Source organism: Salmo salar, chromosome ssa17 (genome assembly GCF_905237065.1).
Source record: "Salmo salar chromosome ssa17, Ssal_v3.1, whole genome shotgun sequence".
Lineage (NCBI taxonomy): Eukaryota > Metazoa > Chordata > Actinopteri > Salmoniformes > Salmonidae > Salmo > Salmo salar.
In genome coordinates, this window is record NC_059458.1 from 29,508,572 (window position 1) to 29,521,425 (window position 12,854).

At 44.5% G+C, this 12,854-nt stretch overlaps 1 protein-coding gene across 1 annotated transcript in view; it reads left to right on the forward strand.

Moving 5' to 3' along the window:
* The first annotated feature begins 325 nt into the window (after window positions 1-325).
* Window positions 326-12,854, forward strand: part of LOC106574839 (Krueppel-like factor 7) — a 47,950-nt gene continuing 35,421 nt past the window's right edge. Inside the window, exon 1 of the mRNA XM_045699357.1 lies at window positions 326-974. Within this exon, the coding sequence (XP_045555313.1) occupies window positions 873-974 (102 nt within the window). The 5' untranslated portion in view covers window positions 326-872. The remainder of the gene's footprint in view (window positions 975-12,854) is intronic.

Genomic DNA, 12,854 nt, shown 5'->3' on the forward strand with positions numbered 1-12,854 from the left:
TTGAAAGGTAACAGCGCTCACAATTGCCCCTAGTGGCCTTTTCCCACGTCATTTCCGGACTTCCTCAGAGATGGATGGATGTGGAATACTGACTTGTATCACGGGTGACCTGGTGCCTTCAAAGCAAACTCCGAGGTCTGTGTTTGTCTTTCGTAGGCCTATAACCGAATATAGCCTGGTTTCCCTGTCTATTCGAGGAGCACACGAAAACGACTAGATGTTTGTGCTCTAACTTATTTTAGTAGACAGTCCGCGATGAGCCGCTTACCATGTCTATTTAGCCTCGGATAAATGGCTCACCTTTCAAACTTATATATGGCTTGAGTGACAGGGAGGGAGAGCCTATTGAGGTCCAATGATTTGCATATATCTTCCTCTTTACACACCTTAACCTGTCAAATCGCCCCGTTGGCAGGATCGTCAAAGCAATTTACCTTATATGGCCACGCACGAAGTTGATTGACAGTATGCACACGCCCCTCCACTCGCTACTCTCCTCCCCGTTTGTCTTGCGATGCCTGTAGCCTACTACCATCCTGCCCGAACATTTTCCTACGGAAGCGGAGCGCTGGGGAAAAGCCTAGTGGGGATGAGCAAGGTTACTACCTAGCAATAGCCTACGGATACACATGGAGCCTCCATCATCTCTGCAAGTGTGCGTCTCTCACCAAGTCTAAACTCGTTCATTAGAGTCTCCAGCAAATAGTGAAACTATATATTTCCTTCTTTCGGATCTGTTTGTTTCTTTCTATGCATTATATTTCCTGATAGGACTGGCATGAACGTGGATTTGGACATTTGATTAGGCACAGCCGGATTCCTTTTTTTCGTGGAACAGTCTCCTTTCTGCGCTCCGCACACAGAGCATCATCATGGACGTTTTGGCGAATCACGGTATTTTTCAGGAACTCCAACTCGTGCATGACACCGGCTACTTCTCTGCGATGCCTTCGCTGGAGGAGAATTGGCAGCAGGTGACTATAGAGTTTCAATCGTTAGCTATATCAATCGTTAACTGTAGCTATATTGCTGATGGTGGTTTGGCAAAGTCACCGAAGTGCGCTCGAATCACTGACATAGGTGTCAACTTTCCTCCAATACCTTGCATCACAAGTTCAGAGAGAGAGGTACTATAGCCTAAATGTAAGAGTAACTTGTCAAATAGATGAGTCTATGAAAGGAAACTGCTGCGCTATTGCAATTAAATCTTCATACTAGGCAATTAAATCTGCACCGATGTATTGTTACGCTGTTGTTAAGACTATGACCCTGTGTGATTAACTTGAAGCATGTGGTCTAATATGAACAGTGTCGCAATGTAAACTCGTACCAAGTATGATTGTGTTATGATATTAGATCATACCAGCGGAGTGCTGTTCTGTGTTGAGCCGAGCGCAGGTTGTTATTCGCTGCCGTTAATGTATCCTTCACGGGTGCGCATGGTCTCAGCTGTCAAAAGCAATTAGGGAAAAGCGGTCATAATTTCGACAGGGAAGATGTAGATCTCTGAATAATAAAAACAGTGCTTTGTACATAAATAATGCATCTGCTTCCGTCGGATTACTTGTTTTGAAACCCTCGGCGGCATTAGGCGAGGAGGTTCCCCATTCAAATGCATAATGTATTAACGCAGATGTATAGGGTTGCCGTTCGAGATAAGCAAGTGGTCTTTTTACAAGATGCTGTGGAAATGGAGAATAGGAAGAGGGGGATTATAATGAGAGAATGATATGGTCCAGGAGTCAAGTCTCGGGGTTTCCGAGTCACATTGTGTCATAGTTTTTATTAGCACAGGCTCTCGTGAAATGTCACGCCGGGGGACACATAGTGAAACCAACGTACTGCTCTACTCTCCGTAGACTGGTAACCTTTCAGTTACCTTTCAGTTACTAGTCCAACGCTTTAACCACTAGGCTACCTGCCGCCCCATTTAAAGAACCACGCGGTTGCCATGCGGCATGCCATCCACCTGCACTGATGGAAGCGGTTTGGGATGATCATTTTCGCCACCAGCATCGCTGGGCAGCAGGCAACAGCTTTGCATGGTAATTTGATGCCGGCTACTTGTGCCAGTAGAGTTCTTGTGTGTAAATGAAGGCTAGTGGTCAGTCAGTGGTCCATGACCATGGCTCTACCCTCTCTAGTCACCTTCTTAATTGGCTTCCCGCTGTCTGCCACTCAAACATCCAGACTAACTCAAGATCACTGTCCAGTCACACACCAGATATTACTGCAGTCAGTTGAAAGACTATGTAACCATTGATAAATGTCATATTACTGTATTACTGACATGGCTCTGCCCTGGCCTGGAGAATAAAACCTCATCAATCTGGTAGAATACTAGCCTGGAGAATAAAACCTCATCAATCTGGTAGAATACTAGCCTGGGGGAATAAAACCTCTCATCAATCTGGTAGAATACTAGCCTGGAGAATAAAACCTCTCATCAATCTGGTAGAATACTAGCCTGGGGGAATAAAACCTCTCATCAATCTGGTAGAATACTAGCCTGGGGGGATAAAACCTCTCATCAATCTGGTAGAATACTAGCCTGGGGGAATAAAACCTCTCATCAATCTGGTAGAATACTAGCCTGGGGGAATGAAACCTCTCATCAATCTGGTAGAATACTAGCCTGGAGAATAAAACCTCTCATCAATCTGGTCGAATGCATGGCAAATCCAGGCTGACATAGGCCTAGTGTAGTTTCAAAATGTTGTACTCTAGAGACACAGCCTATTGTACTGACAATGTATATGCTTGCAATATTTCCTAGATGTTTGTGTGAGTGAATGAAAAATGTCTCAAGGTCTCGAGTTGACATCCCCAGACCAGATAAGTCATTATAACAGACCTGTCTACCTGACGGCAGCCACTCAGGGACATGCGACTGGCATTGTCCACCTCCATGGAGAAATATTCCCTGTATAAAACACATAAAACTCTGCCTGACACATGGAACAATGTTGTCTTAATGCTGTGGCCCACAGTAGAGATGTGATGCTTTAAGTGATGCTGTGATAGAACGTTGGTTTTAAAGGGCACTGCATGTTAGTCACCATTGGCATTGTCGTGGTGTTCCCTCCTCCCTGTCTACAGGGCATCAATCAGATGGTTATGGCATCAGCTGCTAGGCCTACACGAGGTGAGACTGCCGACCATAGAACATGAATAGGATGCACAATACAAAACACAGATTCAGCACCCAACCATAACCCGAGTAGGAGCACATTGCCTATTTTGTCACATGACTGACAGACCAGCTGCCTTGATAGAATTTGCAGAGTGTTTTGTTATTCCCTGTATACCCAGTTGGTAGATGTAGAGTTATCACTGGCCACATCGCATGGACCTCATGGCTACACTGTAATACTACAGCCACAACACAAGGGCTGGCTGACATTGACCTACAGACACAGTCTGTCTGTCCTCCAACACACTCACTTTGTCCTTCAGGGTTCACTCACAGTAAGGGATGTCTAGTCAGTACTCAGGCAACATGGCTGAATATCACTCTACCATATCAGAGATGTGGTTGGTTTCTAAATGGAGGGAAAGGGATATAGCATGTCTGTATAGAGGAGCTGCGTGTGTGTGTGCGTGCATGCGTGCGGGCGTGGAGATCTCCAGCAACCTGGCAGGCAGCAGGGTGGTTGATGAGGGAGGGAGGGGAAGAGAGAGAGAGAGAGAGAGAGAGCGCAAGGAGATGAGAAGAAAGCAGAGAGGAGAGGGCAGGAGAGAGGAGAAATGAGAGGACAGGATCGAAGAAGAGGGGAGAGAATAGGAGGAGAGAGTAGAAGAAAGAGGAGCGAGGATAGGAGGAGAGGTCAGGAGAAGAAAGCAGAGAGAGGAGAGGAGAGGAGACAAGAAGAGAGGGAAGGAGAGGAGAGGGGAGAAACGAGAGGAGAAACGAGAACAGAACAGGAGAGGAGGAGAGAGAGTTGAGACAAGAAGAGGATGGGAGAGGAGAGAAGGAAAGGAGAGAAGGAGAGGAGGACAGTGAGATAGAGGAGTGAAGTGCCAAGCATGCACATTTGCTACTGCAGGGTTTCACAGTCCACTGGGCCAAGCCTGCAGGAGCAGATAGATAGAAAGATGTAGAGATAGAGAGAGTCAAAGAAAAGCATGAAGAGACACACATGGAGCTGGACTAACTGACCGGCTTTCCCTTTGACTGACCAGGGAATCTGCCCCGGAGTATCTCGTGTGTGTGTGTGTGTGTGTGTGTGTGTGTGTGTGTGTGTGTGTGTGTGTGTGTGTGTGTGTGTGTGTGTGTGTGTGTGTGTGTGTGTGTGTGTGTGTGTGTGTGTGTGTGTGTAATCCTCAGTAGGGCCCCAGCTGCTTTCTTACACAGCTTGCAGACTGGAGGTGGAGAGCACTTACTCCCTCCCTCGCTCTCTCCTTCCATCTCTACCTCTCTCCTTCCCTTCCTCCTTTTCTCCCTCCTTCCCACCTCCTTAGTTCGTTCATATGAAATGAGGAATGAATTCCAATGGGATTGTCAGACGCAACACTCTGGTTAGTGTGTAAGAGGACGTGTGTATACACACAAACACACACACACAAACACACAAAAACACACACAAACAAACACTAAAACACACACTAAAACACACAAACACACACTAAAACACACAAACACACACTAAAACACACACTAAAACACACACTAAAACACACACTAAAACACACTAAAACACACACTAAAACACACACTAAAACACACACTAAAACACACACTAAAGCACACACTAAAGCACACACTAAAACACACACTAAAACACACAAACACACACAAAAACACACACTAAAACACACACTAAAGCACACACTAAAACACACACTAAAGCACACAAAAACACACGCACACATGAACACACAAACACACACACACACACACACACAAAAAACACACACACACAAAAACACACACAAAAACACACACACACACACTAAAACAACACACACACACTAAAACACAAACACACACACACTAAAACAACACACACACACTAAAACACAAACACACACACTAAAACACAAACACACACACACAAAAACACACACAAACACACAGTAAAGCAAACACACACACACTAAAACAAACACACACACACTAAAACACCACACACACTAAAACACATACACACACACACAAACACACAAAAACACACACACACACACACACACACAAAAACACACAAAAAGTGCTGTGTTTCTGATAAAATGTAAATGTAAAATAAGCTCCAGTGGGTTGTGAGTGCATGTTCTGTATGGGAAGATACAGGATATATCTAGCTTATTCTATTTCTGTCTTCACCACCAAGCCTGCAGTCCTCTCTAGCTTATTCTACGTCTGCCTTCACCACCAAGCCAGCAGTCCTCTCTAGCTTATTCTATATCTGCCTTCACCACCAAGCCTGCAGTCTTCTCTAGCTTATTCTATGTCTGTCTTCACCACCAAGCCTGCAGTCCTCTCTAGCTTATTCTATGTCTGCCTTCACCACCAAGCCAGCAGTCCTCTCTAACTTATTCTATGTCTGTCTTCACCACCAAGCCTGCAGTCCTCTCTAACTTATTCTATGTCTGTCTTCACCACCAAGCCAGCAGTCCTCTCTAACTTATTCTATGTCTGTCTTCACCACCAAGCCAGCAGTCTTCTCTAGCTTATTCTATATCTGCCTTCACCACCAAGCCAGCAGTCCTCTCTAACTTATTCTATGTCTGTCTTCACCACCAAGCCTGCAGTCCTCTCTAACTTATTCTGTCTGTCTTCACCACCAAGCCAGCAGTCCTCTCTAGCTTATTCTATATCTGTCTTCACCACCAAGCCTGCAGTCCTCTCTAGCTTATTCTATTTCTGTCTTCACCACCAAGCCTGCAGTCCTCTCTAGCTTATTCTATATCTGTCTTCACCACCAAGCCTGCAGTCCTCTCTAGCTTATTCTATATCTGTCTTCACCACCAAGCCAGCAGTCCTCTCTAGCTTATTCTATATCTGTCTTCACCACCAAGCCTGCAGTCCTCTCTAGCTTATTCTATATCTGTCTTCACCACCAAGCCTGCAGTCCTCTCTAGATTATTCTATATCTGTCTTCACCACCAAGCCTGCAGTCCTCTCTAGCTTATTCTATATCTGTCTTCACCACCAAGCCTGCAGTCCTCTCTAGCTTATTCTATATCTGTCTTCACCACCAAGCCTGCAGTCCTCTTTAGAAGGGCCATGTTTCCTCGCGGATTCTGTTCTGATGCTGATAGGTTACTGGTATAGGAGCAGTCTTCAATTCAGCCATTCACTTATGGAAGGATTCATTCAATTATAGTATTTTTCCATACATTTTTCGTTCATTTCCCCATTCGTAGTGAGAAAACCCTGAAATATTGTCAGACGTGCAGTAACTTGTATGATAAATCACTATCGTCATCTGATATGATCCAGATCTCTACATTTCAAAGTAATGAAGCAACGTAATACCAATTCTATCAAACCATCTCAAAGGAATCGACAAGAAGAAAAAGTTTGGTGAGCAAAGCTTTGTTCCAATCACAGGAATCCAATAGATAGTCATCATGTGGATGGAGAGAGGATGGAGAGGACAGAGATTGTCCTGAGCTAACTTCACTCATGACACACGGTTTATGAAAGGGAGCTTCATGTGGTTGAGCGCCATTTCTCAGGAGGGCGTTACGCAGTACTCAGGAGCCACTGAGCGGCCATTTCTTAGAAAACAGGAGGACAGAATTCAGATGGACTAATGAAGTTATATTCTATTTTCTGTAGCTAAGTCTAATAAAGTTATATTCTATTCTATTTGCATTATCTAAGTCTAATGAAGTTATATTCTATTTTCTGTAGCTAAGTCTAATACAGTTATATTCTATTATATTTGCTGTAGCTAAGTCTAATGAAGTTATATTCTATTTTCTGTAGCTAAGTCTAATATAGTTATATTCTATTTGCAGTATCTAAGTCTAATGAAGTTATATTCTATTTCCAGTATCTAAGTCTAATAAAGTTATATTCTATTCGCAGTATCTAAGTCTAATACAGTTATATTCTATTCTGTTTGCTGTAGCTAAGTCTAATAAAGTTATATTCTGTTCTATTTGCTGTTTCTAACTCTTGTATCGTCGTCAGACCATACACTGGCATGACAATGAATTGACAGAGAGGAGCTGGCTAAACCTAACACAGACTGGACCACCAGGCTAATCTAATGTATCTAAACCTAACACAGACTGGACCACCAGGCTAATCTAATGTATCTAAACCTAACACAGACTGGACCACCAGGCTAATCTAATGTATCTAAACCTAACACAGACTGGACCACCAGGCTAATCTAATGTATCTAAACCTAACACAGACTGGACCACCAGGCTAATCTAATGTATCTAAACCTAACACAGACTGGACCACCAGGCTAATCTAATGTATCTAAACCTAACACAGACTGGACCACCAGGCTAATCTAATGTATCTAAATCTAACATAGACTGGATCACCAGGCTAATCTAATGTATCTAAATCTAACATAGACTGGATCACCAGTATAATCTAATGTATCTAAATCTAACATACATTAGATTAGCCTGGTGATCCAGTCTAACATAGACTGGAACACCAGGCTAATATAATGTATAGAAACTAACACAGACTGGAACACCAGGCTAATATAATGTATAGAAACTAACACAGACTGGACCACCAGGCTAATATAATGTATAGAAACTAACACAGACTGGACCACCAGGCTAATATAATGTATAGAAACTAACACAGACTGGACCACCAGGCTAATATAATGTATAGAAACTAACACAGACTGGACCACCAGGCTAATATAATGTATAGAAACTCACACAGACTGGACCACCAGGCTAATATAATGTATAGAAACTCACACAGACTGGACCACCAGGCTAATATAATGTATAGAAACTAACACAGACTGGACCACCAGGCCAATATAATGTATAGAAACTAACACAGACTGGACCACCAGGCTAATCTAACGTATCTAACATTGAACAATAGAGTTCAGAGTGCAATTCAGACCAGATACAATGACTGACAGCAAGGAGATTCTTAATGAGATTCCTATTGCACTGTCAGGGAGAAAAATGACATGCATACAAACATTTTAGAAGACTGTTGCTAAAAGCAAGCCCTCATTATTCAACGGGCATTCAAGCACTCCACTGTGAATAATTTCATAATCATCATTTTGTGTGTGTGTGTGTGTGTGTGTGTGTGTGTGTGTGTGTGTGTGTGTGTGTGTGTGTGTGTGTGTGTGTGTGTGTGTGTGTGTGTGTGTGTGTGTGTGTGTGTCACCCTCTGACCTCAGAACACATCTTTTAAGTGATCGGACCACAATGCACTCTGCCTGCTCCTCCAAGAGGTGAGCTCGTCATTCAACAAGCGAGAAGATGATTGCGAGTGATGGGTGGGTGATGCATTGAAAAGGAGGCGATGGAGAGCTGGAGTGTTGATGAAGTAAAGAAGAGGATGGAGGGAGGAGACGATGGATTTATTTGTCTGGCTCGTCTTGTTCGGAGGAGTGACTGTCACGTCAGTAGCACCCGCTTGGAGAGACGATGAGAGGAAAGGGGGGAAGAGGGGATGAGGAAGAGGAGAAAAGGGGAGGGAAAGCACATCTTTATGTATGGGTTCTGTCATCTCCGCGCTGGACGAGCACGTCGAGCATATCTGGCAACCCTGCCCTGGGGGGATTTGATTAACAGTGAGGAGAGGGAGCCAGTCATTTATTCTCACACCAGACTCACACATGGCCAGGCAATGACTTTCACATCATTTGAGTGGAGATGGGAAGCTGTTACAGTGCTTTAGAGTGATCCGACATGCCTCGTCGCAATTCATCCTGGCATTGCAACCAGAGAGAGAGAGAGAGGGCTCAGACATTTCCGACATGTCCTTAAAATTTGGCATTTTGGCAATTCTTCTATCCTCTCTCGGTCTCGGTCTGTCTTCCTGCCTGCCTGTCTTCCTGTCTTCCTGCCTGTTTGTCTGCCTGTCTGACTGCCTGTCTCTGATTCGTTCTCTCTCCATGTCTCTCTCTCACACACTCAGCATCGGTGAGGAACTGGAAGACTGAGAAGGTTCACCGTTGTTGTTATCTAAGACCATGGAGTTTTGTTCCAACTGAACACAGTGTACCAAGGATACATGGTACTTGACTTGTCTGCCCTATTCCTCTATAACCTTTTACCCCAGACAAACGTCAATGGAAGGTGTCCAAGCATGCCAAATCAATGATCAACCGCTGTTGACAACCAAACACAAAATCAACCTCAGATCTCTCCAGTCTAGCAACACCTGTTGCTAAGCAGCCAGCACCGAGCACCAGGCAGGCTTAGGATCATTTGTTTGTTTAGTCTGCAACGATAATCCCACCTACCCATGGAACATCGAGGTCTAGAGAAGGGAGATGTCAAATCTGTTTTCTCCATCCTCGTTTATTCCGTTCCTCACCTTTCTGGTAAAGTGGATTGGAGGAGAGGATCCCAGGACCCTGCCCTCTGACGACCTCCTCCTATGCTCTTTGAGAGAGAGAAGAGGAATGGAGGAAACAAGGACGGAGGAAGCAAGGATTGACATCTAGTAACAGCCAAAGAGTCCTTTACTGGGACATGGAATGAGAGAGTTAAACAGTAGTGCACTTTAGATCAGAAGTAGTGCACAATATATGAAAAAGGATGCCCTTTCAGATGCACCCAGAAACAGAATGGGGAAGCCTTACAGACAGGAACGTAGTGCAGGATAAACGTCTGTGGCTTAGGCATGGTTCAGCCTCTGTCATATTGGTAGTTACCCGTGGATGACGGTGAAGGAGATTGGGATATAGAGTTACCCATGGATGACGGTGAGGGAGATTGGGATATAGAGTTACCCATGGATGACGGTGAGGGAGATTGGGATATAGAGTTACCCATGGATGATGGTGAGGGAGATTGGGATATAGAGTTACCCATGGATGACGGTGAGGGAGATTGGGATATAGAGTTACCCATGGATGACGGTGAGGGAGATTGGGATATAGAGTTACCCATGGATGATGGTGAGGGAGATTGGGATATAGAGTTACCCATGGATGATGGTGAGGGAGATTGGGATATAGTTACCCATGGATGATGGTGAGGGAGATTGGGATATAGAGTTACCCATGGATGATGGTGAGGGAGATTGGGATATAGAGTTACCCATGGATGATGGTGAGGGAGATTGGGATATAGAGTTACCCATGGATGATGGTGAGGGAGATTGGGATATAGAGTTACCCATGGATGATGGTGAGGGAGATTGGGATATAGAGTTACCCATGGATGATGGTGAGGGAGATTGGGATATACAGTGAGGGAAAAAAGTATTTGATCCCCTGATGATTTTGAACGTTTGCCCACTGACAAAGAAATGATCAGTCTATAATTTTAATGGTAGGTTTATTTGAACAGTGAGAGACAGAATAACAACAAAAAAATCCAGAAAAACGCATGTCAAAAATGTTATAAATTGATTTGCATTTTAATGAGGGAAATAAGTATTTGACCCCTCTGCAAAACATGACTTAGTACTTGGTGGCAAAACCCTTGTTGGCAATCAGAGGTCAGACGTTTCTTGTAGTTGGCCACCAGGTTTGCACACATCTCAGTAGGGATTTTGTCCCACTCCTCTTTGCAGATCTTCTCCAAGTCATTAAGGTTTCGAGGCTGACGTTTGGCAACTCGAACCTTCAACTCCCTCCACAGATTTTCTATGGGATTAAGGTCTAGAGACTGGCTAGGCCACTCCAGGACCTTAATGTGCTTCTTCTTGAGCCAATCCTTTGTTGCCTTGGCCGTGTGTTTTGGGTCATTGTCATGCTGGAATACCCATCCACGACCCATTTTCAATGCCCTGGCTGAGGGAAGGAGGTTCTCACCCAAGATTTGACGGTACATGGCCCTGTCCATCGTCCCTTTGATGCGGTGAAGTTGTCCTGTCCCCTTAGCAGAAAAACACCCCCAAAGCATAATGTTTCCACCTCCATGTTTAACGGTGGGGATGGTATTCTTGGGGTCATAGGCAGCATTCCTCCTCCAAACACAGCGAGTTGAGTTGATGCCAAAGAGCTCCATTTTGGTCTCATCTGACCACAACACTTTCACCCAGTTGTCCTCTGAATCATTCAGATGTTCATTGGCAAACTTCAGACGGGCATGTATATGTGCTTTCTTGAGCAGGGGGACCTTGCGGGCGCTGCAGGATTTCAGTCCTTCACGGCATAGTGTGTTACCAATTGTTTTCTTGGTGACTATGGTCCCAGCTGCCTTGAGATCATTGACAAGATCCTCCCGTGTAGTTCTGGGCTGATTCTTCACCGTTCTCATGATCATTGCAACTCCACGAGGTGAGATCTTGCATGGAGCCCCAGGCCGAGGGAGAGTGACAGTTCTTTTGTGTTTCTTCCATTTGCGAATAATCGCACCAACTGTTGTCACCTTCTCACCAAGCTGCTTGGCGATGGTCTTGTAGCCCATTCCAGCCTTGTGTAGGTCTACAATCTTGTCCCTGACATCCTTGGAGAGCTCTTTGGTCTTGGCCATGGTGGAGAGTTTGTAATCTGATTTATTGATTGCTTCTGTGGACAGGTGTCTTTTATACAGGTAACAAGCTGAGATTAGGAGCACTCCCTTTAAGAGTGTGCTCCTAATCTCAGCTCGTTACCTGTATAAAAGACACCTGGGAGCCAGAAATCTTTCTGATTGAGAGGGGGTCAAATACTTATTTCCCTCATTAAAATGCAAATCAATTTATACAATTTTTGACATGCGTTTTTCTGGATTTTTTTGTTGTTATTCTGTCTCTCACTGTTCAAATAAACCTACCATTAAAATTATAGACTGATCATTTCTTTGTCAGTGGGCAAACGTACAAAATCATCAGGGGATCAAATACTTTTTTCCCTCACTGTAGAGTTACCCATGGATGAGGGAGATTGGGATATAGAGTTACCCATGGATGACGGTGAGGGAGATTGGGATATAGAGTTACCCATGGATGACGGTGAGGTAGATTGGGATATAGAGTTACCCATGGATGACGGTGAGGTAGATTGGGATATAGAGTTACCCATGGATGACGGTGAGGTAGATTGGGATATAGAGTTACCCATGGATGACGGTGAGGTAGATTGGGATATAGAGTTACCCATGGATGACGGTGAGGGAGATTGGGATATAGTTACCCATGGATGAGGGAGATTGGGATATAGAGTTACCCGTGGATGATGGTGAGGGAGATTGGGATATAGTTACCCATGGATGATGGTGAGGGAGATTGGGATATAGAGTTACGCATGGATGAGGGAGATTGGGATATAGAGTTACCCATGGATGATGGTGAGGGAGATTGGGATATAGAGTTACCCATGGATGAGGGAGATTGGGATATAGAGTTACCCATGGATGAGGGAGATTGGGATATAGAGTTACCCATGGATGAGGGAGATTGGGATATAGAGTTACCCATGGATGATGGTGAGGGAGATTGAGATGAATGAGAGAGTGAGGGACTGACCACATGAGAGTGCAGTGATGGGAACATGGAGGCATGTGGTTAGATTCAGAATGTAAAGTGACCTTGGCTTCCTTTACTGTGTCTTCATAGATGGAAGGAGACACAGGGAGAGACAAGGACCATTGACCAAGTGTAAACACTGATGGTTGTGTTTGTTAATGTCACTCTCATCAATCACAGGCCTGAAGAGCCCCACGGTGACGACAGCAAGGACACACAGACATACGGCTCCCTAATAGGGACTGTCAGGGATGAAGAACCAACGCATATGGTTGTT